Source organism: Anomaloglossus baeobatrachus, chromosome 10 (genome assembly GCF_048569485.1).
Source record: "Anomaloglossus baeobatrachus isolate aAnoBae1 chromosome 10, aAnoBae1.hap1, whole genome shotgun sequence".
Lineage (NCBI taxonomy): Eukaryota > Metazoa > Chordata > Amphibia > Anura > Aromobatidae > Anomaloglossus > Anomaloglossus baeobatrachus.
This window is the reverse complement of record NC_134362.1, coordinates 188571080-188598160: the sequence shown is the minus strand read 5'-3', so window position 1 is coordinate 188598160 and position 27081 is coordinate 188571080. Positions and strand designations below refer to the sequence as shown.

Genomic DNA, 27081 nt, shown 5'->3' with positions numbered 1-27081 from the left:
CCTTCGTAGTCACAACTGATGCAGAGATAGAAGTGATCTGATTGCCAGGCTTAGTTAATTAGAGAAGCCAGCCCATTCTACAGTACAACTGATGCAGAGAGAGAAGGGGGCTGGCTGCCAGACTTGGTCAATTACAGAAGCCAGCCCCTTCTCCAGCACAGTTGATGCAGAGACAGAAGGGGGCTGGCTGCCAGACTTGTCAATTAGAGAAGCCAGACTCTTCTTCAGCACAGGTGATGCAGAGGCAGAAGGGAGCTGGCTGCCATGCTTAGTTAATTAGCAAAGCCAGCCCCTTCTCCATCACAGCTGTTGCAAAGAAAGAAGGGGGCTGGCTGCCAGGCTTAATTAGCAAAGTCAGCCCCTGCTCCAGCACAGCTGATGCAAAGACAGGAGGGGGCTGGCTGCGAGGCTTAGTTAATTAGAGAAGCCAGCCTACTCTCCCAGCACAGATAATACAGAGACAGAAGGGGGCTGGCTACATACCTCAGTTCATTACCTAACCATGCTTCTTCTTTTTTTTTGCAACTGATTTGGAGACAGGGAAGGGGGCTGGCTTAGCTTATGATCTCAGCCAACCCTTGCATACACAAAGATGATTGTAAATTTTCTCCTACTGGAGCCTGATGTTGCAGCTGACAACCGATACCCCAGAAGTTCTTAATAAGTTTCATTAATTCACAATTTAAGTTTTTTCTGTTGGTGGAAAACCCCTTTAAATTTATTCATTTTAAAGTTTAAAAGGTTTTAGGAAAACCTATTGTTCCTTTTTTCATATTTCACTATCTCTTGCTAATCTCTGCTATTCCATGTGCACATGGTAGTGATACATTTCCCTATTGATACATTTTTTTCAATACTTGGAGGAATCTGTCGGATTCCGGGTCCTGGGCTGGGGTCTGGTCTATCCCTGTAGCAGAGGCGGGAGGTGGAGTTTTCATAAACTAAATTCTAATCTGTCATTTCCCCTTGTCACGGTGACAGCTCCCCCGGCAGGGCACGTCAGTCCTCTTACTCTATAAAATCACAGTTTTTTTTCCCTCTGATCTGCAGTTCTAGTGCGCACGTCAATAAGACAACATCAGCTGAGCAAAGGTCTCTTCTGGCTTAGAGGACGACAGTAAAAGGAGGACGCTATGTCGGGTGAGTCTCCGGAGTGTCCCCTAGCAGGGTAAAGTAAAAAATGAACATTCCAGGGGTCCTTTAAGAGCTATTATGCCCAGTTTTGCATTGTAAGTTTTGCCAGTTTCCTAAAAGATGGCTGATCATCCAGCGAACAGGTGGAACCAGAGTCATCTGAAGAGATCCCACTAGTACTACATCAGATTTTGGCATTTGGGGTCCCAGGACCTTCAGGTTGTGCATTTGCTTGCATTTATACAATGGAAAAGGGCAGAGCTGCAGTGTAAAGTATGGAAAAGTGTCAGCAGAAGTGTGATTCCAACTATATTGTCAAAACTTAAAAAATGACTTATTGTGTGCTTTGCTATTTTTAGGCAAAACCGCACTGATTGTATTGGCTCACCAGGAGCGGACGTCTTTTAACTATGCCATGAAGGAGGCGACTCAGGCAGCTCTACAGAAGAATGGATGGACGGTTCTTCTGTCTGATCTTTATGAGATGAAGTTTCACGCTATCCTGTGACGTGATGATATCACAGGTAAGACTTAAAGGGGGACTGTCATTTTCAAAAAATATATATTTTTTTTACCTGCTGTAAACACCGCTAATCTCCTGAATCCGGCGATGTTTTTCTTTTGTTCCTGGGCCTTTCCGTTCTTAAGATATGGCCCCTTCTTTTTTGTATGTAAATCTAACCCTTTTATTTAAGTGGGTGTGGTCTTGACTACTGCCATATGGCTGCCACGCCCACTTAGCTAATAAGACTAGATTTATAGACAGGGAAAAGGAGGTCATATCTCAGGAATGGAGTGGAGTAGGAACAAAAGAAAAACATCGCCGGATTCAGGAGAGCCAGTAGAAGAAAATTGAAACACAATAGCACCAAATAGAGTCTTACCCGGATAAAGGATGAGCACGATAGGTGCTGGGATATGCTCTACTGGCGGGGTTGTGGGACCACAACACCACAGAAGTCTCAGAAAAGATCCTTCCTCCTTTGTTTTCTTCTCGGAATCAGGAGATCAGCAACATTAACACCAGGTAAACAAATAACACATTTGTGACAAGTGATCTGTCCTCATTAAAGGGATGGTCATGGATAACAAAAATTGATCCGTTTCCAGAAACAAAAGCATTGTAGCGCTGCGAATTGTAGTGGTTTATTCCCAGGTGCCAAGACTGGAGCTTTATAGAAAATCACCTGCTCCCCGGCTGGCATGCTGGGACTTGTAGTTCTGCAATAGTAGGAGAGGAACAAATTGACATCTACTCATGCAAACCATGCATTTCTGCAGTAACGTGATATAGTTCTGATGTGACCAATTCTCCTATAATGCAGGTAGCCCCAAGGAGCCGAGTAAGTTCAAATATGGCGCGGAGACTCTGATTGCGTGGCAGGAGGGGTGCCTCGCCGACGACATAAAGGAAGAACAGAAGAAGGTGGAGAAAGCTGACCTTGTCATCTTTCAGGTGAGTGTGATAAATGTGTGCAAATGTAATAAAAAATAATGAGATAAACCCAAAATGTAATTTCTGAGGCTCCAATGTACATTGCCATGACACCGATAATATGGTCCCATTGTAAAAAAAAACGAAACCCAACCCTTGTATATTGCACAATACACTTTTACACCCTTGTTTTATGCCTAGCGCATGGTCTAAGGAGGGAGGTACATGACATTAGTCTCCTATTTTATGTATTGTGGTGTCTCCATCACAGCTGATGCAGAAACAGAAGGGGGCTGGCTTTATGGCCCAGTTCATTAGCTAAGCCAGACCCTTTTTTTTATTGCACCAGTTTATTATTGCAGGACACCATTATTTCATATGGAAGTTGTGATATTGTTTTTTTCACGGTTGCATTTAATATACTGAATGTTAATAAACTTTGCCTTGAATTCCAAGTGACATTTATTTATTTTTTCCCAGTTCCCTTTGTACTGGTTTGGGATGCCCGCCCTCATGAAGGGTTGGGTGGAGCGAGTCTTATCTATGGGGTTTGCATACAGCTTTCAATCAATGTATTCTGAAGGACCCTTCAAGGTAAACCAACCTCACTGACTTTTATGGCTGAGACATGTACAAAATAGCGGCCTCTGTTAAATGCAGTGAAAGCCCTTATCTGCTTAAAGGGAATCTGTCAGGTGATTTTCTAGTACAATACCAATGTTACCTTTAAATAGGGCTTGAGGAGACCTTTCAGGAACAGTAAGTTTTATTGCTCTACCTTCTCCTGTTATCTTTAAATAGGGCTTAAGGAGACCTTTCAGGATCAGTAACTTATATTGCTCTACCTTCTTCTGTTATCTTTAAATAGGGTTTGAGGAGATCTTTTAGGATCAGTAAAGGGTGCTTTACAAGCTGCGACATCGCTAGCGATCTCGTTTGCAATGTGACACGCGAGATCGCAGATGCGATCTGCCGCGATCGCACGTGACCGGCGCTGTAAACCCAACCTATGTTCGATCTTAGCAGATCGCATCTGCGATCTGGCGTGTCACATCGCTAATGAGATCGCTAGCGATGTCGCAGCGTGTAAAGCATCCTTAAGCTGGGTTTACACACTGCAACATCTCAAACGACATCGCTGTAACGTCACCGGTTTTGTGACGCAATAGCGATGTTGTTTGCGATGTTGCAGTGTGTGAAACCTATCAGCGACCCGGCCCCTGCTGTGAAGTTGTAATCGTTACAAATCGTTCAGGACCATTCCTAGGTCTTTTGTTTCCAGCTGTGCAGCAAGCATCGCTGGAAAGTTTCAGTGTGTGAAAGACTTTGCAGAGACTTTCTTAGCAACTTCCCTTTCAAAAGGCTGCTTATCAACGTCCCCAAACAACCAGCTAGGTCGCTCTGCAGGTCCGGATCGCTGTTGAGTTGTTGGCCAGGTTTGCCTGTTTGAACGCTCACCAGAGACTTAGCAGAGACTTAGGGAGGTCGCTATTGCGTCACCAAACCGGTGACGTTACAGCGATGTCCTTTGCGATGTTGCAGTGTGTAAACCCAGCTTTAAGTTTTATTCTTCTACCTTCGCCTGTTATCTTTAAATAAGGTTTGAGGAGACCTTTCAGGATCAGTTAGTTATATTGCTCTTCCTTTTCCTGTTATCTTTAAATGGGTCTTAAGGAGACCTTTCAGGATCAGTAAGTTTTATTGCTCTTCCTTTTCCTGTTATCTTTAAATGGGGCTTAAGGAGACCTTTCAGGAACAGTAAATTATATTGCTCTTCCTTCTCCTGTTATCTTTAAATAGGGTTTGAGGAGACCTTTCAGGAACAGTAAGTTTTATTGCTCTACCTTCTGTTATCTTGTTGTAAGCTCTGTAGAATTCAGTGTGAAGTAGTAACTATTCAAATGTATATAAATACAGAGTGCATATGCCCTGCTCATCCCCTCCAACTCTCAGTGCTGGCATCCATGATCGCAAATCTGAACTGAATTTGCATTGCTGCCCCCACCCATATGCCCTCCCACCTCTCAGCAGTGATAGTAAATTCACTGGGAGGTGGGTGGGGGGAGCAGTGATTATGTTAAATATTGTATTTACATACACTTGACTAGTCTGCATGAGACACTGATTTCTACAGATCTTACAACAAGCTAATAGGATAAGGTAGAGCAATAAAATTTACTCATCCTGAAACGTCTCCTTAAGCCCTATTTAAGCATAACATTAGTATTGTACTGCAAAATCACCTGATTCCCTTTTAAAGGGATTGTGTCAGCACATTATGACTGTGCAAACCAAACCACGCACCATATTATACATAGGGCATAACCATAATTTTTAAAAAAAATTACCCAATTTATTGTTTGCATTTTTTTTTTTTTTGCACTATTCATTGTTGGGGTTTATTTTGTGCCACGGTCTTCAAAATGGCACAAGCTAGTTGAGAAATTTTGGGCAAAATCAAAGATGCTCCTTTTTTTGTTGTCGGTTGTACCTTTTTAAAACTAAAAAGTCACATCATCCTTTTAAAGGTTGGTCTGAAACTGCTCAAAAAATAAAATTGGGATGTCGGGAGGGGGGTTGGGATTCAAGGAGATACATTATCTGTAATTTAGTAGTTTAATATAATCATAATGTATTGTATTATATGATTATTGATTATATGTTTTTGTTATTAAAATCTAATAAAAAGAAGGTTATAAAAAAAAATAAAATTGATGGATATTATACAATCTCATAAAATGTTTGCTACATTTAAAAAAAATTGTCCGAAACATTTGGCATAAGAAAACCACGCCGTCTTTTTTTTTCTTTCTTTTTTTTTTTTTTTAAACAAAAAAGAGAGAAAAAGAAGCAGACAAAGCTGAATAGTTAACTTTAAAAAGGGAAAAATTCAGTAACAAATAAGAAGCAAACCTAAAACTAATTTTAGTCTCGAAAAAAAGGCACAAAGATGATGAATTTGGGCCATTTTGTCCAAACTTGTAGCTACATTTGCCAGAATTTTTTTTATTTTTTATTACATTATGATTATGAGCTGCTTGGTACACACTGGGCGTGGCCTAGCAGTTAAGTCCCACCTACTTGTTTACACATTATGACCCTGATTCATCTCTGTTTTTTTTTATATTTCCGGAGTAATTTATTTATTTTTTTGTGGCTTTAGTATTTGCTCCTTATTCTCTATACATTTTGCACCACTATTAAAGGGGTTTTTTTGGGGTTTTTTTTATGAATAAAATTTTTTTTTTTATTTTATTTCTTTATTTTTTTAGAATAAGAAAGCCCTGCTATCCTTCACTACTGGTTGCCCTGGGTCAATGTCCTCACCCAGCGGCATTAATGGAGACATCAATATCATTCTGTCCTTTGCAGGTATGTTATCAGCGGGGTTGGAGGATGGTTGGCCGATTGATCTGTCTTGCCCAGTTCAATAATTGACACCAAATGGATGTTATACCACATTGTTGATGGGAGCGTTCTGCCTGGATCAGCGTTTCCAGTATTATACAGCGTCGTGCGTCATCTCCTTCTGTGTGGTGACACTGCCCAGGCCCTGTGGCATGACTGCAAGAGCTGGCACCGCACAATTCATTCTGTTTATTTTCTGTATGTTACGTTCCACCCCACTGGCATCGCTGTGCAAGAGAGCTGCAAATACAAACTCACTATGGGTTACATCATTGCAACTAACTAGACGAGGCATCACCTACCTGTGGGCACCAGGTTCCATTGCTGTAGCTTTCCATACGATAGATATGTAGGAAGGATGATTAGCCTTCTGCCTGTGTGAACTGCACCAAGAAATACGCAGACTCTCCCATACACTGGAGCACTCGATCAGCCCACAGCCATCTCAGCCGACTCTCCCATACACAGGAGCGCTCGATCAGCCGACAGCCATCTCAGCTGACTCTCCCATACACTGGAGCGCTCGTTCTCCCGATAACCATCTCAGCCGAGTCTCCCATACACTGGACCGCTCGATCTGCTGATCACCATCTCAGTCGACTCTCCTATACACAGGGGCACTCGATCTGCTGATAACCATCTCAGCTGACTCTCCCATACACAGGAGCACTCGATCTGCTGATAACCATCTCCGCCGACTCTCCCATACACTGGAGCGCTCGATCAGCCCACAGTCATCTCAGCCTACTCTTCCATACACTGGAGCACTCGATCAGCCCACAGTCATCTCAGCCTACTCTTCCATACACTGGAGCGCTCGATCAGCCGACGGCCATCTCAGCGACTCTCCCATACACTGGAGCACTCGATTAGCCCACAGCCATCTCCGCCAACTCTCCCATACACAGGGGTACTCGATCTGCTAATAACCATCTCAGCCAACTCTCCCATACACAGAAGTGCTTGATCAGCCCACAGCCATCTCAGCCGACTCTCCCATACACAGGAGCGCTCGATCAGCCCACAGCCATCTCAGCCGACTCTCCCATACACAGGAGCGCTCGATCAGCCCACAGCCATCTCAGCCGACTCTCTCATACACAGGGGTACTCGATCAGCCCACAGCCATCTCAGCCGACTCTCCCATACACAGGAGCGCTCGATCAGCCCACAGCCATCTCAGCCGACTCTCCCATACACAGGAGCGCTCGATCAGCCCACAGCCATCTCAGCCGACTCTCCCATACACAGGAGTGCTTGATCAGCCCACAGCCATCTCAGCCGACTCTCCCATACACAGGAGCGCTCGATCAGCCCACAGCCATCTCAGCCGACTCTCCCATACACAGGAGCGCTCGATCAGCCCACAGCCATCTCAGCCGACTCTCCCATACACAGGAGTGCTTGATCAGCCCACAGCCATCTCAGCCGACTCTCCCATACACAGGAGCGCTCGATCAGCCCACAGCCATCTCAGCCGACTCTCCCATACACAGGAGCGCTCGATCAGCCCACAGCCATCTCAGCCGACTCTCCCATACACAGGGGTACTCGATCTGCTAATAACCATCTCAGACGACTCTCCCATACACAGGAGCGCTCGATCGGCCGACAGCCATCTCAGTCGAGTCTCCCAAACACAGGAGTGCTCGATCAGCTGACAGCCTTCTCAGATGAGACATTTTGTATTCCCCATAAAATAGTAATTCTGGAGTATCTTTTTTGTTCTCTGTGCTATCCCTCTATTATTCTTCCTGGAAATACATATGACTAAATTGACAACTGGGTGTCACCCTTCACTTTTTCAATAATGTTCATGCCAGTAATTGCGGTTTTGGTTCTTTTTGCCTTTGCAGAATGGCATTTTGAATTTCTGTGGATTTAAAGTCCTGGAGCCTCAAATCACATTTGCTGTAGCACACATACCTCAGGAAGCTCGTTTTGAGATACTTAAGAACTGGGAGAAGCGACTGAAGACGATCTGGGATGAAAAGCCGATCAGGTATCTTCCCATTCAGGACTTTGAGGGGATGGCTGGTGGATTTGTGCTGAAGAAGGAAGTGGAGGAGGCCAGATCGGATGATAAGTATAGCCCAACCATAGGGCAACACCTAGGCAAAGCTCTGCCTCCTGACAGCCAGGTGAAGGCGGATTGTGCCAGGTCATGAAAGACTGTGGAACCCGTGCCAGGATCTCGACACTGTGCTGGGGTGCAAAGTGTCATCAGAGGGTCGGTTTTGAAAAGCCAAGTACTAGGCGACAGGTGCTCTCTCTCCTGATATGTGTACACCACTTATATATTATATTATTGTGATAGTCTGTAAAGAATTTTACTCTTATATGAGATTAAAGTTTGTATTTCTTTCATTGTGTTCATCAATCCCCCTCTAGACTTCTTCTATAGCTCAGCTCAAAATCCCCTTAAAAAGTATTGAGAAAAGCAGGAGTGGACGATGCCATCATTGGACCAACAGAATAAGGCCGAGTTCACACGTCCAGTAATCATCCGTTATAACTGATCCATTGCCAAAAAAGTTCTGCAAACACAACTTTTTGTCCCCCTGCCCTGGATCCCCCCTTCCCAGGATCCCCCTACTCTGCCCTGGATCCCCCCTGCCCAGGATCCCCCTTTCCTGGATCCCCCGTGCCCTGGATCCCCCCTGCCCTAGATCCCTTGTTCCTCCTGCCCTGGTTCTCCCCTGCCCTGGTTCTCCCCTGCCCTGGTTCTCCCCTGCCCTGGTTCTCCCCTGCCCTGGATCCTCCCCTGCCCTGGATCCTCCCCTGCCCTGGATCCCTCCCTGCCCTGGATCCTCCCTGCCCTGGATCCCACCGCTCAGGATCCCTCTGGCCTGGATCCCCCCTGCCCTGGAGCCCCCTCGCCCAAGTTCAAATTCCTACAGCGCCTCCGCAGGGCAAATGAAGCATTACATGATTAGTGCAATGCACAAGTGCAGCTACGGTTCCAAGGTTAAATGCAGTAGTCATGACTGACCGCAGCATCTTAGGGGGTTGAACTTTTGCTAATGCTGCTTGCTCCACTCTCAGCACTTAGGTTCAGGTGCTGGCTGTATAACACAGCTGGTGAGCCCGCTCTATACACAGTTCTCTGTATATGTGCTGCTGCAGGAATAAGGCCATAATGACAATCACATTTCAATTTCTAATATTTGATAAGTTATTGAAAATGATGTCTTCGCTTCTGCACCAGCTAATCTGCTCTACGCTAACATCGGGCTCGGTTACTTTGGCTGGCTGCCAGGCTTAGTTAATTAGCAAAGCCAGCCCCTTCTAAAGGACAGCTAATGCAGAGACAGAAGGGGGCTGGCTGCCAGGCTTAGTTAATTAGCAAATCCAGCCCCTTCTCCGTCGTAGCTTATGCAGGGACAGAAAGGGGATGGCTGCCAGGCTTAGTTAATTAGCAAAGCCAGCCCCTTCTCCATCACAGCTCTTGCAGTGACAGAAGGGAGCAGTTGCTAGGCTTAGTTGATTAGCAAAGTCACCCCCTTCTCCAGAACAGCTGATGCAGAAGAGGGCTTTCGGCCATGCTTAATTAGCTAAGCCAGCCCCCTCTACAGCACAGCTGATGCAGAGACAGAAGGGGGCTGACTGCCAAGCTTAGTTAATTAGCAAAGCCAGTCCCTTAACCAGCACAGCTGATGCAGAAACAGAAGGGGGCTGGCTGACTGCCAGACTTAGTTAATTAGCAAAGCCAGCCTCCTCTCCAGCACATCTGATGCAGAGACAGAAGGGGGCTGGCTGCCAGACTTAGTTAATTAGCAAAGCCAGCCTCCTCTCCAGCACAGCTGATGCAGAAACAGAAGGGGGCTGGCTGACTGCCAGACTTAGTTAATTAGCAAAGCCAGCCTCCTCTCCAGCACATCTGATGCAGAGACAGAAGGGGGCTGGCTGCCGGGCTTAGTTAATCAGCAAAGCCAACCCCTTCTCCATCACAGCTGATGCAGAAACAGAAGGGGGCTCGCTATCAAGCTTAGTTAATTAGAGAACCAATTAAGAAAAAACGTCAGAATGGTGTTCCAAAGTCTGAACTGGGTGCAACTGATGCAGAGACTGAAAGGGGGCTGACTGCTAGGCTTAATTAGATGAGCCAGACCCTTCTCCATCACAGCTGATTTAGAGACAGATGGGGGCTGGCTGACAGGCTTAGTTAATTAACAAAGCCAGCCTCCGAGTTCTCCACAACACATCTGATGCAGAGACAGAAGGGGGCTGGCTGCCAGGTTTAGATAATTAGCTAGGTCAGCCCTTATCTAGCACAGCTGATGCAGAGACTGAAGAGGGCTGGCTGCCAGACTTAATTAGAGGAGCCAACCCCTTCTCCAGCACAGTTGATGCAGAGACATAAGGAGGCTGGCTGCCAGGCTTAGTTAATTAGCAAAGCCAGACCCTTTTCCAGCACAGCTTATGTAAAAACAGAAGGGGGCTGGCTATCAGGCTTAGTTAATTAGCAAAGCCAGCCTCCTCTCCAACACAGCTGATGCAGAGATAGAAGTGGGCTGGCTGCTAAGTTTAGTTGATTAGCAAAGCCAGCCCCTTCTCCATCACAGCTGATGTAGAAACAGAAGGGGGCTAGCTGCCAGGCTTAGGGAAAACAGCCTCCTCTCCAACACATCTGATGCAGAGACAGAAGGGGGCTGGCTGCCTAGCTCAGTTCATTACCTAATCATGCCATTTTTTTTTATTATTATTGCAACTGATGTAGAGACAGGGAAGGGGGCTGGCTTAGCTTATGATCTCAGCCAACCCTTGCATACAAAAAGAAGATTGTAAACTTTCTGTCACTGGAGTCTCATGTTGCAGCTGATAACCGATACCCCCGAAGTTTTCAAAACGTAAGTTTCATTCATTCACAATTGAAAACCCACCGAGTAACTTTTTTTCTGTTTGGAAAACCCCTTTAAAAGGGAACCTGTCAGGTCCAATATGCACCCAGAACCACGAGCAGTTCTGGGTGCAGATTGCTAATCCCTGCCTAACCATCCCTGTATACAGTAGCATAGATAAAGAGATCTTTAGAAAACGTATTTGTAAAGATCTTTTACCATATGCTAATGAGGGCATGGACTAGTCCCCTGGGCGTTAGTTTTCCTTGCTAGTCAGCTCCATTAGTATGTTAATACACCACTGTGGGTGTGCTATCATGCTAATGAATGTGCAGCCTCACAGAATGATCTCACTCACCTCTCCGCCGCCATCATGTCCAATCAGGGAATTTCGGCTGAGTGCGCATGATCCCGGAGTTTTAGTCATGTACTCTATGAAGCTGGGTGTACGCGTCCTGGCTTCAAACTGATGTAGTGCGCATGAGCCAAACTCCAGGGTCATGCGCACTGAGCTGAAATCCCCCATTGGACGCGATGGCGGCGGAGAAGTGAGTAAGATCATCCTGTGATGCTGCGCATTCATTAGCATGTTAGCACAACCACAGGGGCGTACTAACATGCTAATGGAGCCGACTAGCAAGTGAAGCAACGCCCAGGGGACTACTGCCCTTGCTCATTAGCATACAATAAAAGAACTTTAGAAATACTTTATCTATTCTAGTGTGTATAGGGACTAACAGGCAGGAATTAGAAATATACACCCAGAACTGCTCGTGGATCTGGGTGCATATTGCATCTGACAGGTTCCCTTTAAATTTATTGGTTCCTTTTAAACTTTAAAACTAATCATCCCCATTTTCATATATAAGTAGTGATGGGCGATCCCCACGATGTTCGGGGGACTCGCCCAAACATTTTGTAAAGATCGAGATCGGGTTCTGAGATGACGCGAACTTGTGTCCGATCACCGAACTTGGACTTTACAGTTATGGGATGGGGTGGCGGGGGCTGTAAAATAAAGAATATAGTTAATAAAAAACATTGTCATTATACTTACAGGTCCCTCGACACATCCTGCAGACTGTCTCCCGCCGCTTCTGCATCCGACCATCGCGGACGATAGGACCTTCCATGACGTCATGGCCATGTGACCAGTCACATGTGAATGTTGTATTACCTCGTTGGTTACAGACCGGTCGCATGGCTATGACGTCATGCAAGGTCCTGTACCGTCAGTGCATCTCGCCGGTAAAAGGTAGTCGCCCGAGCATCTCAGTACTTGGTATACTCGTCGAGCGCCATGTACTGGCGATATGCTCGGCTCACCCTCCCTGCATGTTGGCGCTCTTTACAGAGTCAGCCCACATGCAGGGATTGGCTGCCACAGCCGATGATGAATAGCGGCGCCGGGAATCAGGTTATCGGAGATCACTGTTGCTATTGCATCCCGCTTGTTAGGTTATTATGGCAGCGGTGACGTTACCGCTTGCCAACCTGCAGCCTCTGCTCGATTATACAGCGCGGGGAGCAGCAGCGTTCTTCTCCCCTCCCATCCTCCCCTGTGCTGTCTGATATAGCAGAGATAGATCGGTGACAGAAGACCAGTATCGTGGAGGGGTGAGAGGGAGTAATAAAGATGGAGTCCCTAAGTGTGTCTCTATTTATTTCTAATAAAGTATTTTTTCTCTGTGTGGTGGGGTTTTTTTTAACCCTTTATTGAAGATTTTTAATGGCCGTGTCAAATTTGGCCTGCCATGAAAAATCTCGGGCTTAATACCATCTGTTAAAACAAAGCTGGTATTAACCCTAAAGGCCACTTTGCACACAGAGATAAATCTTTGGCAGATCTGTGGTTGCAGTGAAATCATGGACATATTGTTCCGTTTGTACACAACCACAAACCTGGCACTGATTGTCCACAATTTCACTGCAACCACAGATCTGCCGCAGATTTATCTCTGTGTGTAAAGTGGCCTTCAATTACCTAGCATGCCACACAGCACCAGGGCCGCTGGAAGAGTTATATACAGCGCCAGAAGATGGCACTTTCATGTGACCAGAAGGGGCGGGACCTCAGCCACCAAAGCTGCATACTAGGTCACATGGGTCCCTCCTAGTGAAAAGTTAAATCGATGGTATAATACTTTTGCTAATTCTAACAGGGGGAGGGGATAACTATGAATATATTATCTGCTCCGTTGCTGCTGTCACTCAACAAGCAGCTCATTTTATAAACTTTACTTTCTTCGGCGCTCCATTGGGAGACCCAGACGATTGGGTGTATAGCTACTGCCTCCGGAGGCCACACAAAGTATTACACTAAAAAGTGTAAGGCCCCTCCCCTTCTGCATATACACCCCCCGTGGGATCACGGGCTGCTTCAGTTTTATGCTTTGTGCGAAGGAGGTCAGACATCCACGCATAGCTCCACTGTTTTAGTCAGCAGCAGCTGCTGACTATGTCGGATGGAAGAAAAGAGGGCCCATACTAGGGCCCCCAGCATGCTCCCTTCTCACCCCACTTTTGTCGGCGGTGTTTGTTAAGGTTGAGGTACCCATTGCGGGTACGGAGGCTGGAGCCCACATGCTGTTTTCCTTCCCCATCCCCCCTCGGGGCTCTGGGTGAAGTGGGATCTTACCGGTCTCCAGGCACTGAGACCGAGCTCCATCCACAGACCCGGAGAACCTGCTGGATATGGAGCTGGGTATCGTCAGGGACAGGGCCCTGCTACATTAAGGTACTCTGTGTCCCCGTACACATCGCGCACACACACACCAGCATTGCTGGGAGTGCTAGTGCGCCGGGGACAACAGCGCGGAGCGCTTGTGCTATTATTCACTGCAGCTTAGCTGAGTGAATTTATGTGTTAGAAACTGCCGCGCCGGCCGCTGCGGGGTGTTTTACACTGTGGCGCGGCTGGGACTTGTGGTGCGCCGGGGACTTCCGCGCTGGCCGTGCACATTGGACGGCCGCGCTTATTACTCGAGTCCCCGGCTTTGCGGCCTAGTTTTCGCTTCGTTCCCGCCCCCAGCCCTGCCAGTCAGGGGAGGGGCGGGACGCTGTACAGAAAGTCAGCGCCGAGAGCTGGAGTCTGCTTTGCATTCTCCAGCCCCCTTCACTGGACACAGTGGGACGCCAGTTTCCCGCTCTTGTCTGGGGCACGCCCACGGCCCGCCCCTCTTCACAAGACGCCGGCAGCCATTCCTGCACGCAGTCTGGGCTGGAGAAGGGAGACAAGCTCTGGGCAACCAGTCACAGGATTCGGGCGACCACACACCCGCCTTTGTGCGGGCGGTAAGCAGCACCTGAAGTGCTGACCCCACTAATGCCATTTGTACTTTATGCCTAGATGGCTAGACTACAGCAGCAAAAAGCAAGGGTGCTAAGGCACAGGCTTTCTAGGCTGCTTGTATTGCATGTGCTGAAGTGTTCATTTGTACTTATGCTGGTATGCTATACACTGCACTGTACGGTCGCTATTCTTGGCTATATACTCCTAGATGGCTGGACAACAGCAGCAAAAAAGCAAGGGTGCTAAGGCACAGGCTTTCTATGCTGCTTGTACTGCATGTGCTGAAGTGTTCATTTGTACTTTCTGCTTGTATGCTATACATTGCACTGTTCGGTCGCTATTCTTGGGACACCGACCCAATCGCTGACATATCTTGGCATGGAGCTTCACACTCTCTCAGCGATAGTGCAGCTCCCGCTGAACATACAGCGTTCACTACAGACGGGGGTGCAGTCTCTCCTTCAAGGCCAGTCACACCCCTTAAGACGCCTCATGGAGAGGCAGTCCCTTTCGCGCAGTTTCATCCGCGTCCACTTCTATAGGACATTCTTCGCCAATGGGATGGGAAGTCGTCGTCCCTAGACAGGAACGTACCCCTTTCTCAGACGGGCAAGGACTCTCTTCAGAGGAGTCCACCCTTCAGATCAATGTTCTGGAAATCTGGGCAGGGTATCTTGTCCTGCAAACCTTCCAGCAGAGGCTGGAAGGCAAACAGATCCGAATTCAGTCGGACAACTTCGCAGCGGTGGCATACATCAACCACCAAGGCGGAACACGCAGTCGGCAAGCCTCCCAGGAAGTCCGGCGGATTCTGATGTGGGTGGAAGACAGAGCATACACCATATCCGCAGTTCACATCCCGGGCGTAGAAAACTGGGAAGCAGACTTCCTCAGTCGCCAGGGCATGGACGCAGGGGAATGGTCTCTGCACCCGGACGGGTTTCAAGAAATCTGTAGCCGCTGGGGGAGGCCGGACGTCGACCTACTGGCGTCTCGGCACAACAACAAGGGCCCGATTTTCATGGCGCGGTCTCACGATCAAAGAGCTCTGGCGGCAGGCGCCTTAGTTCAGGATTGGTCGCAGTTCCAGCTACCCTATGTTTTTCCCCCTCTGACACTGTTGCCCAGAGGGCTACGCAAGATCAGCTCCGATTGCCGCCGCGCCATCCTCGTCGCCCCAGACTGGCCGAGGAGGTCGTGGTACCTGCATCTGTGGCATCTCACGGTCGGCCGACCGTGGGCACTACCAGACCGGCCAGACTTACTGTCCCAAGGGCCGTTTTTTCCATCTGAATTCTACAGCCCTGAACCTGACTGTGTGGCCATTGAGTCCTGGATCCTAGCGTCTTCAGGATTATCTCAAGACGTCATTGTCACCATGAGACGGGCTAGGAAGCCGACGTCTGCCAAGATCTACCACAAGACGTGGAAGATATTCTTATCTTAGTGCTCTGCTCAGGGAGTGTCTCCCTGGACATTTGCATTGCCTACTTTTCCTTCCTTCCTGCAATCTGGTTTGGGGAAAGGGTTTGTCGCTCGGCTCCCTTAACGGACGAGTCCCAGCGCTGTCTATATTCTTTCAGAAGCGCATAGTACGACTTCCTCAGGTACGCACGTTCCTGCAGGGGGTGTGTCACATTGTACCTCCGTACAAGAGGCCGTTAGACCCATGGGATCTGAACAGGGTACTAATTGCTCTCCAGGAGCCGCCCTTTGAGCCTCTGAGGGATGTTTCACTTTCTCGACTTTCACAGAAAGTGGCCTTTTTGGTAGCGGTCACGTCTCTTCAGAGAGTGTCTGAGCTAGCAGCGCGGTCATCCAAAGCTCCCTTCCTGGTGTTTCACCGAGACAAGGTAGTGCTGCGCCTGATTCCGGGGTTTCGCCCTAAGGTGGTATCCCCCTTTTCATCTCAGTCAGGATATCTCCTTACCTTCCTTTTGTCCTCATCCAGTTCATCGATATGAATTGGATTTGCATTTGTTGGATCTGATGAGAGCGCTCAGAATCTACATTTCCCGCACGGCGCCCCTGCGCCGCTCGGATGCACTCTTTGTACTTGTCGCTGGTCAGCGCAAATGGTCGCAGGCTTCCAAATCCACCCTGGCTCGATGGATCAAGGAACCAATTCTTGAAGCCTACCGTTCTGCTGGGCTTCCGGTTCCATCAGGGCTGAAGGCCCATTCTACCAGAGCCGTGGGTGCGTCCTGGACATTATGGCACCAGGCTACGGCTCAGCAGGTGTGCCAGGCGGCTACCTGGGCGAGTCTGCACACCTTCACCAAGCGTTATCAGGTGCATGCCTACGCTTAGGCGGATGCCAGCCTAAGTAGAAGAGTCCTGCAGGCGGCGGTTGCCTCCATGTAGGGAAGGGCTGTTTTTACAGTCCAAACTTGAGGTATTAATTTACCCACCCAGGGACTGCTTTTGGACGTCCCAATCGTCTGGGTCTCCCAATGGAGCGCCGAAGAAGAAGGGAATTTTGTTACTTACCGTAAATTCCTTTTCTTCTAGCTCCAATTGGGAGACCCAGCACCCGCCCCTGTTCCTTCGGGATTTTTGGTTGTTCGGGTACACATGTTGTTCATGTTGAATGGTTTCAGTTCTCCGATGTTCCTTCGGATTGAATTGTTTAACCAATTATTGGCTTTCCTCCTTCTTGCTTTTGCACTAAAACTGAAGCAGCCCATGATCCCACGGGGGGTGTATATGCAGAAGGGGAGGGGCCTTACACTTTTTAGTGTAATACTTTGTGTGGCCTCCGGAGGCAGTAGCTATACACCCAATCGTCTGGGTCTCCCAATTGGAGCTAGAAGAAAAGGAATTTACGGTAAGTAACAAAATTCCCTTCTTCTTGGATTTCAAAACCTAAACACCCGAGCTGACCACTACAGGTATGTATAGAATCAGCCTGATAGTGCCAGTATAGCACTGTATGTATAGAATCAGCCTGATAGTGCCAGTATAGCACTGTATGTATAGAATCAGCCGGATAGTGCCAGTATAGCACTGTATGTATAGAATCAGCCTGATAGTGCCAGTATAGCACTGTATGTATAGAATCAGCCTGATAGTGCCAGTATAGCACTGTATGTATAGAATCAGCCTGATAGTGCCAGTATAGCACTGTATGTATAGAATCAGCCTGATAGTGCCAGTATAGCACTGTATGTATAGAATCAGCCTGTTAGTGCCAGTATAGCACTGCATGTATAGAATCAGCCTGATAGTGCCAGTATAGCACTGTATGTATAGAATCAGCCTGATAGCGCCAGTATAGCACTGTATGTATAGAATCAGCCTGATAGTGCCAGTATAGCACTGTATGTATAGAATCAGCCTGATAGTGCCAGTATAGCACTGTATGTATAGAATCAGCCTGTTAGTGCCAGTATAGCACTGTATGTATAGAATCAGCCTGATAGTGCCAGTATAGCACTGTATGTATAGAATCAGCCTGATAGTGCCAGTATAGCACTGTATGTATAGAATCAGCCTGATAGTGCCAGTATAGCACTGTATGTATAGACTCAGCCTGATAGTGCCAGTATAGCACTGTATGTATAGAATCAGCCTGATAGTGCCAGTATAGTACTGTATGTATAGAATCAGCCTGATAGTGCCAGTATAGTACTGTATGTATAGAATCAGCCTGATAGTGCCAGTATAGCACTGTATGTATAGAATCAGCCTGATAGTGCCAGTATAGCACTGTATGTATAGACTCAGCCTGATAGTGCCAGTATAGCACTGTATGTATAGAATCAGCCTGATAGTGCCAGTATAGTACTGTATGTATAGAATCAGCCTGATAGTGCCAGTATAGTACTGTATGTATAGAATCAGCCTGATAGTGCCAGTATAGCACTGTATGTATAGAATCAGCCTGATAGTGCCAGTATAGTACTGTATGTATAGAATCAGCCTGATAGCGCCAGTATAGCACTGTATGTATAGAATCAGCCTGATAGCGCCAGTATAGCACTGTATGTATAGAATCAGCCTGATAGTGCCAGTATAGCACTGTATGTATAGAATCGGCCTGATAGTGCCAGTATAGCACTGTATGTATAGAATCGGCCTGATAGTGCCAGTATAGCACTGTATGTATAGAATCGGCCTGATAGTGCCAGTATAGCACTGTATGTATAGAATCGGCCTGATAGTGCCAGTATAGCACTGTATGTATAGAATCGGCCTGATAGTGCCAGTATAGTACTGGCTTTAGGTTATACAGGAAAATCCTAATGATTGGTTCCCTTTAAAAGGCTTTAGGAAAACCTACTGTTCCTTTTTTTTCATATTTCACTAATTCTTGCTAATCTCCGCTAATCCCTCAGGCACATGATAGTGATACATTTCCTACATTTCCCTATTGATACATTTATTTTCAATATTTACACTGAGGAATCTGCCGGGTTCTGAGCTGGGGTCTGGTCTATCCCTGTAGCAGAGGCGGGAGGGGGAGTGTTTTCATAAACTAAACTCTAATCTGTCATTTCCCCTTGTGACGGTGACCGCTCCTCCGGCAGGGCAAGTCAGTCCTCTTATTTCTCTATAAATCAGCGGTTTCTCCCTCTGATCTGCAGTTCTAGTGCGCACGTCAATAAGACAACATCGGCTGAGCAAAGGTCTCTTCTGGTTTAGAGGACGACAGTAAAAGGAGGACGCTATGTCGGGTGAGTCTCCGGTGTGTCCGTTGGGAGGGTAAAGTAAAAAATTAACATTCCAGGGGTCCTTTAAGTGCTATTGTGCCCTGTTTTGCCTTGTAAGCTTTGCCAGTTTCCTTAAAGATAGCTGATCAGCCAGCAGACACAGGCCCTGGAACTAGAGCACCTGAAGAGGTCCTATTAATACAACAGATTTTTGTATTCGGGGGCCCAGGACCTTCAGGTTGTGCCTCTATTTGCATTTATACAATGAGAGAGGGGAGCCAGCATGATCTGAAAATGGCATGCATCATATAAAAAGTGCAAATTCACAGATTTATTCCAACTGTACTGTAATATAAATGAGATTTTTAGCAAATAATTGATCAATTCTTTGAGCCACCCCTGCCAACGTCACGGCAAATCTCAATAGGGGGGTCCTACTCTACATTCTGTATTTCATGTGCCGTGCGGCCTCCTAGATAAAGTTAAAAGCAGAACCATAATGGAGCACACATACCTGTAACCTGTATATAACCGCTTCTATGTTGCAAAAGAGGCAATTGTGGATAGAGGTCAGCCCAGGTCCCAGCATGTGGCGCAAGCTCTACACATACCAGGACTATATCAGAACTGACCCTCCCAGTGCCAGAGAGCAACCATTGATAAAGGTGGACCAGATCCAAGTATGGTGCTTAATTAGCAATGCCTGTGGAAAGGGTGAGGCAACTGAATGTGAACAGCTACCAACAGGAGGAATATATTGCAAACCAAGATCAGGGGTGCATAGCATGGTGGTGACCAGCCACCAGACATTTGTAGCATAACTACAAGCAAACAGAGAGAGAGGGGAGCCAGCACGATCTGAAAATGGCATGCATCATATAAAAAGTGCAAATTCACAGATTTTTTCCAACTGTACTGTAATATAAAAAATTGATCAATTATTTGCTAAAAATCTCATTTTTTTTATTATAGTACAGTTAGAATAAATCTGTGAATTTTCACTTTTTATATGATGCATGCCAATTTCAGATTGTGCTGGCTCCTTTTTTTCGCATTTATACAATGGAAAAGGGCAGAGCTGCATTGTAAAGTATGGAAAAGTGGCAGCGTGGTTCCAAATATATGGCCGGAAAGCGGAGTCAAAACTTAAAAAAATGACTTATTGTGTGCTTTACTATTTATAGGCAAAACAGCACTGATTGTATTAGCTCACCAGGAGCGGACGTCTTTTAACTATGCCATGAAGGAAGCGACTCAGGCAGCTCTACAGAAGAATGGATGGACGGTTCTTGTGTCAGATCTTTATGAGATGAAGTTTAACTCTGTCCTGTCACGTGATGATATCACAGGTAAGACTTAAAGGGGGTCTTTCACTTTCAATAAATATGTAATTTTTTTTAGCTGGTGTGAATGCTGCTAATCTCCTGAATCCAGCGATGGTTTTCTTTTGTTAATGCGCCTCTCCATTCTTAAGATATGGCCCCTTCTTTTCTATATGTAAATCTAACCCTTTTATTTAAGTGGGTGTGGTCATGACTTCTGCCTTATCAATGCCACGCCCACTTACCTAAGAAGACTAGATTTATATACAGGGAAAAGGAGGTCATATCTCAGGAACGGAGAGGAGTAGGAACAAATGAAAAACATCGCCGGATTCAGGAGATCAGCAGCATTAACACCAGGTAAACAAATAACACATTTGTGGCAAGTGATCTGTCCTCCTGAAAGGGATAGTCCTGGATAAGAAAAATTGATCCATTTCCAGAAAATAAAAGCATTGTAGCACTGGGAATTGTAGTTCCCAGGTGCCAAGACTGGTGCTTTATAGAAAATCACCTTCTCCTTGGCTGGCATGCTGGGACTTGTAGTTCTAATTGTAGCTGGAGAAACCCAGATTGGCGACTACTCGTACAAAACATGCATTTCTGCGGTAAAGTGATATAGTTCTGATGTGACCAATTCTCCTATAATGCAGGTAGCCCCAAGGAGCCGAGTGAGTTCAAATATGGCGCCGAGGTTCTGATTGCGTGGCAGGAGGGACGCCTCGCCGACGACATAAAGGAAGAACAGAAGAAGGTGGAGAAAGCTGACCTTGTCATCTTTCAGGTGAGTGTGATAAATGTGTGCAAATGTAATAAAAAATAATTTGATAAACTCAAAATTTGAGTCTTGAGGCTCCAACATACATTGCCTTGTCACCCATAGGGTCCCATTGTAAAAAAAACAACCCTTGTTGTATGCGTTTCCCATGGTCTAAGGAGGGGTACATCATGACATTTATCTCCCTTTTTATGTTTTGTGGTGTCTCCATCACACCTCATGCAGAAACAGAAGGGGGCTGGCTTTATGGCCCAGTTCATTAGCTAAGCCAGACCCTTTTTTTATTGCACCAGTTTATTATTGCAGGACACCATTATTTGATATGGAAGTTGTGATATTGTTTTTTTTCATGGTTGCATTTATTATAATGAATGTTAATCAACTTTGCCTTTAATTTCAAGTGACATTTATTTATTTTTTCCCAGTTCCCCTTATACTGGTGTGGGATGCCCGCCCTCATGAAGGGTTGGGTGGAGCGAGTCTTATGTATAGGGTTTGCATGCAGCTATGAAACATTGTATTCTGAAGGACCTTTCAAGGTAAAACAACCTCACTGACTTATGACTGAGACATGTACAAAATAGCCACCTCTGTTAATCAGTAAGTTATATTGCTCTACCTCCTCCTCTTATCTTTAAATAAGGCTTAAGGAGACCTTTCAGGATCAGTAAGTTATATTGCTTTACCTCCTCCTCTTATCTTTAAATAGGGCTTAAGGAGACCTTTCAGGATCAGTAAGTTATATTGCTCTACCTTCTCCTCTTATCTTTAAATAGGGCTTAAGGAGACTTTTCAGGATCAGTAAGTTATATTGCTCTACCTTCTCCTCTTATCTTTCAATAGGATTTGAGGAGACCTTTCAGGATCACTAAGTTTTATTGCTCTACCTTCTGTTATCTTGTTGTAAGCTCTGTAGAATTCAGTGTGAAGTAGTAACTAGTTAAGCATATCTAAATACTGACTACATATGCCCTGCTCCACCCTCCCACCTCTCAGTGCTGGCATCAGTGAAAGTAAATCTTAACTGAATGTGCACTGCTGCCCCCACCCATGCTCCCACCCACCTCTCATCAGTGATAGTGAATGCACTTGGAGGTGGGAGGGGGTAGCAGTGAATATGCAAATTGTATTTACATACACTTAGCTAGTGTGCACAGACACTGAATTCTATGGAGCTTACAACAAGATAACCAGATAAGGTAGAGCAACAAAACTTACTGACCCTGAAAGGTCTTTTTAAGCCCTATTTAAAGATAACATTAGTATTCTACTACAAAATTATTTGACAGATTCCCTTTAAAGGGATTATGTCAGCACAATATGACTGTGCAAACCAAGCCCCACACCTTGTAAGGGACATAACTGTAATTTAAAAAAAACGTACCTTTTAGGCTTCAATTTATCATTTGCATTTTTTTTTTACTCTTGGACTATTCATTGTTGGGTTTTATTTTCTGCCAAATTCTTCAAAATGGCACAAGCTAGTTGAGACATTTTGGGCAAAATCAAAGATGCTCTTATCTAATATATAAAGCTTAGTGTATGAATGTGTGTATGTATGTATATTCGCTAAAGGAATCTGCACCGTCGCATTTACGATCACGAACTTTTGGACAGATGCCCCAAGTGACTCAGGGAACGTCGTAGACTAAGTTCTGACGGGAAAATTTAACCCTGCGCTTTAGTTACTCTCCAAAATCCTGCCTCTATTAAACTGAATGGAGGTGGGAGCTACAAGATATTAATAGCAACTGTCAGTGGTTGCTATAGGAACAAAATAAACTGTTAGTATAAGAAGCTTATGTGTGAGGTAATATGATGTCTGTGGAGAGATGGGTTGAGAGAGACATAAAGAGACAGACAGACAGAGACAGCCCGGGCAAAGAGACAGCCCGGGCAAAGAGACAGCCCGGGCAAAGAGACAGCCACAGACAGAAGGGAAAAGAGACAAACACAGACAGAAGGGCAAAGAGACAGACACAGACAGAAGGGCAAAGAGACAAACACAGACAGAAGGGCAAAGAGACAGACAGACACACACATAGAGACAGAGACATAGACACAGACAGACAGAGACTGGGAGAGAGACAGAGAGACAGTTACTATCCCGGGCAACGCCGGGTACTACAGCTAGTTCTCTATAAAGTTTAAACAAAAAAAGGCCCTATGCCCAAAGTTTGGTTGAATATTTAGATTTTTCTGGATTATCAGACACCAGATTAAATAGAGTTGAATGATCTAATTTCTTTCTACAGCTGTGATATCAAAATATCAGATTCTGGGGGAAAATTGTGTTGTTTTGTTTTATTTAGAATAAGAAAGCCCTGTTATCCTTCACTACCGGTGACCCCAGCTCAATGAATTCACCCAACGGCATTAATGGAGACATCAATATCATTCTGTGGCCTTTGCAGGTAGGTTATCGTGGCATCAGCAGGGGTGGAGGAATCAGTAGTGGTGGAGGATGTATACAGGAGCACTTGTTCTGCCGACAGCCATCTCAGCCGACTCTCCCATACACAGGAGCGCTCATTCAGCCCACAGCCATCTCAGCCGACTCTCCCATACACAGGAGCGCTCATTCAGCCCACAGCCATCTCAGCCGACTCTCCCATACACAGGAGCGCTCATTCAGCCCACAGCCATCTCAGCCGACTCTCCCATACACTGGAGCGCTCATTCAGCCCACAGCCATCTCAGCCGACTCTCCCATACACAGGAGCGCTCATTCAGCCCACAGCCATCTCAGCCGACTCTCCCATACACTGGAGCGCTCATTCAGCCCACAGCCATCTCAGCCGACTCTCCCATACACTGGAGCGCTCATTCAGCCCACAGCCATCTCAGCCGACTCTCCCATACACTGGAGCACTCATTCAGCCCACAGCCATCTCAGCCGACTCTCCCATACACAGGAGCGCTCATTCAGCCCACAGCCATCTCAGCCGACTCTTCCCATACACAGGAGCACTCATTCAGCCCACAGCCATCTCAGCCGACTCTCCCATACACAGGAGCGCTCATTCAGCCCACAGCCATCTCAGCCGACTCTTCCCATACACAGGAGCGCTCATTCAGCCCACAGCCATCTCAGCCGACTCTCCCATACACAGGAGCGCTCATTAAGCCCACAGCCATCTCAGCCGACTCTCCCATACACTGGAGCGCTCATTCAGCCCACAGCCATCTCAGCCGACTCTCCCATACACAGGAGCGCTCATTCAGCCCACAGCCATCTCAGCCGACTCTCCCATACACAGGAGCGCTCATTCAGCCCACAGCCATCTCAGCCGACTCTCCCATACACAGGAGCGCTCATTCAGCCCACAGCCATCTCAGCCGACTCTCCCATACACAGGAGCGCTCATTCAGCCCACAGCCATCTCAGCCGACTCTCCCATACACTGGAGCGCTCATTCAGCCCACAGCCATCTCAGCCAACTCTTCCCATACACAGGAGCGCTCATTCAGCCCACAGCCATCTCAGCCGACTCTCCCATACACTGGAGCGCTCATTCAGCCCACAGCCATCTCAGCCAACTCTCCCATACACTGGAGCGCTCATTCAGCCCACAGCCATCTCAGCCGACTCTCCCATACACTGGAGCGCTCATTCAGCCCACAGCCATCTCAGCCGACTCTCCCATACACTGGAGCGCTCATTCAGCCCACAGCCATCTCAGCCGACTCTCCCATACACAGGAGCGCTCATTAACCCCACAGCCATCTCAGCCGACTCTCACATACACAGGAGCGCTCGATCAGCCCACAGCCATCTCAGCCGACTCTCCCATACACAGGAGCGCTCATTCAGCCCACAGCCATCTCAGCCGACCCTCCCATACACAGGAGCGCTCATTCAGCCAACAGCTGACTCATCCATACACAAGAGCACTCGATCAGCCAGCAGTCATCTTAGCCGACTCTCCCATGTACAGGATCGTTCGATCAGCAGACAGCCGACTCTCCCATACACAGGAGCACTCGTTCAGCCGACAGCCATCTCAGCCGACTCTCCCATGCACTTGTGCTTACTATGAGAAAGCTGCCGGCTGACACGTTTGCCGGCGGCTTATCTCAAAGGGGAAAATGTCATCGGCAACCTGATATCAGACATGTATGAGTTACCATGTTTTCCCTTTTGGCATTGTAACTTTTGGACCTATGCATCCATAGACTTACAAAGTGTCTGTCCTCTCTGGTGACATTTTGTATTGCCCATAAAATAGAAATTCTGGAGCATCATATTTGTAGAACTCTGTGCTATCCCTCTATTATTGTTCATGGAAATACATATGAATAAATTGATAACGGAGTGTCACCATTCACTTTTTCAATAATGTTCATGCCATTAATTGCGGTTTTGGTTCTTTTTGCCTTTGCAGAATGGCATTTTGAATTTCTGTGGATTTAAAGTCCTGGAGCCTCAGATCACATTTGCTGTAGCACACATACCTCAGGAAGCTCGTGTTGAGATACTTAAGAACTGGGAGAAGCGACTGAAGACGATCTGGGATGAAAAGCCCATCAGGTATCTTCCCACTCAGGACTTTGAGGGTGAGGCTGGTGGATTTCTGCTGAAGAAGGAAGTGGAGGAGGCCAGATCGGATGATAAGTATAGCCCAACCATAGGGCAACACCTGGGCAAAGCTCTGCCTCCTGACAGCCAGGTGAAGGCGGATTGTGCCAGGTCATGAAAGACTGTGGAACCCGTGCCAGGATCTCGACACTGTGCTGGGGGGCAAAGTGTCATCAGAGGGTCAATTGGAAAGCCAAGTACTAGGCGACAGGTGCTCTCTCTTCTGATATGTGTACACCACTTATATATTATATTATTGTGATAGTCTGTAAAGAATTTTACTCTTATATGAGATTAAAGTTTGTATTTCTTTCATTGTGTTCATCAATCCCCCTCTAGACTTCTTCTATAGCTCAGCTCAAAATCCCCTTAAAAAGTATTGAGAAAAGAAGGAGTGGACGACGCCATCATCGGACCAACAGAATAAGGCCGAGTTCACACGTCCAGTAATCATCCGTTATAACTGATCCATTGCCAAAAAAGTTCTGCAAACACAACTTTTTGTCCCCCTGTCCTGGATCCCCCCTTCCCAGGATCCCCCTACTCTGCCCTGGATCCCCCCTGCCCAGGATCCCCCTTTCCTGGATCCCCCGTGCCCTGGATCCCCCCTGCCCTAGATCCCTTGTTCCTCCTGCCCTGGTTCTCCCCTGCCCTGGTTCTCCCCTGCCCTGGTTCTCCCCTGCCCTGGATCCTCCCTGCCCTGGATCCCACCGCTCAGGATCCCTCTGGCCTGGATCCCCCTTGCCCTGGAGCCCCCTCGCCCAAGTTCAAATTCCTACAGCGCCTCCGCAGGGCAAATGAACCATTACATGATTAGTGCAATGCACAAGTGAAGCTACGGCTCCAAGGTTAAATGCAGTAGTCATGACTGACCGCAGCATCTAAGGGGGTTGAACTTTTGCTAATGCTGCTTGCTCCACTCTCAGCACTTAGGTTCAGGTGCTGGCTGTATAACACAGCTGGTGAGCCCGCTCTATACACAGTTCTCTGTATATGTGCTGCTGCAGGAATAAGGCCATAATGACAATCACATTTCAATTTCTAATATTTGATAAGTTATTGAAAATGATGTCTTCGCCTCTGCACCAGCTAATCTGCTCTACACTAACATCGGGCTCGGTTACTTTGGCTGGCTGCCAGGCTTAGTTAATTAGCAAAGCCAGCCCCTTCTCCATCACAGCTCTTGCAGTGAGAGAAGGGAGCGGTTGCTAGGCTTAGTTGATTAGCAAAGTCAGCCCCTTCTCCAGAACAGCTGATGCAGAGACAGAAGAGGGCTTTCGGCCATGCTTAATTAGCTAAGCCAGTCCCCTCTACAGCACAGCTGATGCAGAGACAGAAGGGGGCTGACTGCCAGACTTAGTTAATTAGCAAAGCCAGCCTCCTCTCCAACACATCTGATGCAGAAACAGAAGGGGGCTGGCTGCCAGGCTTAGTTAATCAGCAAAGCCAGCCCCTTCACCAGCACAGCTGATGCAGAAAAAGAAGGGGGTTGGCTATCAGGCTTAATTAGAGGAGCCAACCCCTTCTCCAGCACAGTTGATGCAGAGATAGAAGGGAGCTGGCTGCCAGGTTTAGTTGATTAGAAAAGCCAGCCTCCCCTCCAGCACAGCTGATGCAGAAACAGAAGGGGACTGGCTATC

The 27081-nt window shown here is 46.9% G+C and overlaps 2 protein-coding genes and 1 pseudogene across 3 annotated transcripts in view; 2 read left to right on the top strand and 1 right to left on the bottom strand.

Annotated features, from left to right (window-relative positions):
• UTP4 (UTP4 small subunit processome component) overlaps nucleotides 1-27081 on the bottom strand; it is a 480982-nt gene that overhangs the window by 225486 nt on the left and 228415 nt on the right. The window lies entirely within an intron of this gene.
• Nucleotides 1494-8287, top strand: LOC142254761 (NAD(P)H dehydrogenase [quinone] 1-like; annotated as a pseudogene).
• Nucleotides 18585-25756, top strand: LOC142254757 (NAD(P)H dehydrogenase [quinone] 1-like). 2 transcript variants are annotated; one of them, XM_075326023.1, is made up of 6 exons: nucleotides 18588-18786; nucleotides 19947-20111; nucleotides 20738-20868; nucleotides 21288-21401; nucleotides 23175-23276; nucleotides 25248-25756. In XM_075326023.1, the coding sequence occupies exons 1-6, from the start codon at nucleotides 18780-18782 to the stop codon at nucleotides 25557-25559; spliced, it is 831 nt and encodes a 276-aa protein (XP_075182138.1). In that variant the 5' UTR covers nucleotides 18588-18779; the 3' UTR covers nucleotides 25560-25756. The 2 variants fall into 2 exon arrangements, with proteins under 2 accessions (XP_075182139.1, XP_075182138.1); XM_075326024.1 differs by lacking the exon at nucleotides 21288-21401 and having other exon boundaries at nucleotides 18585-18786.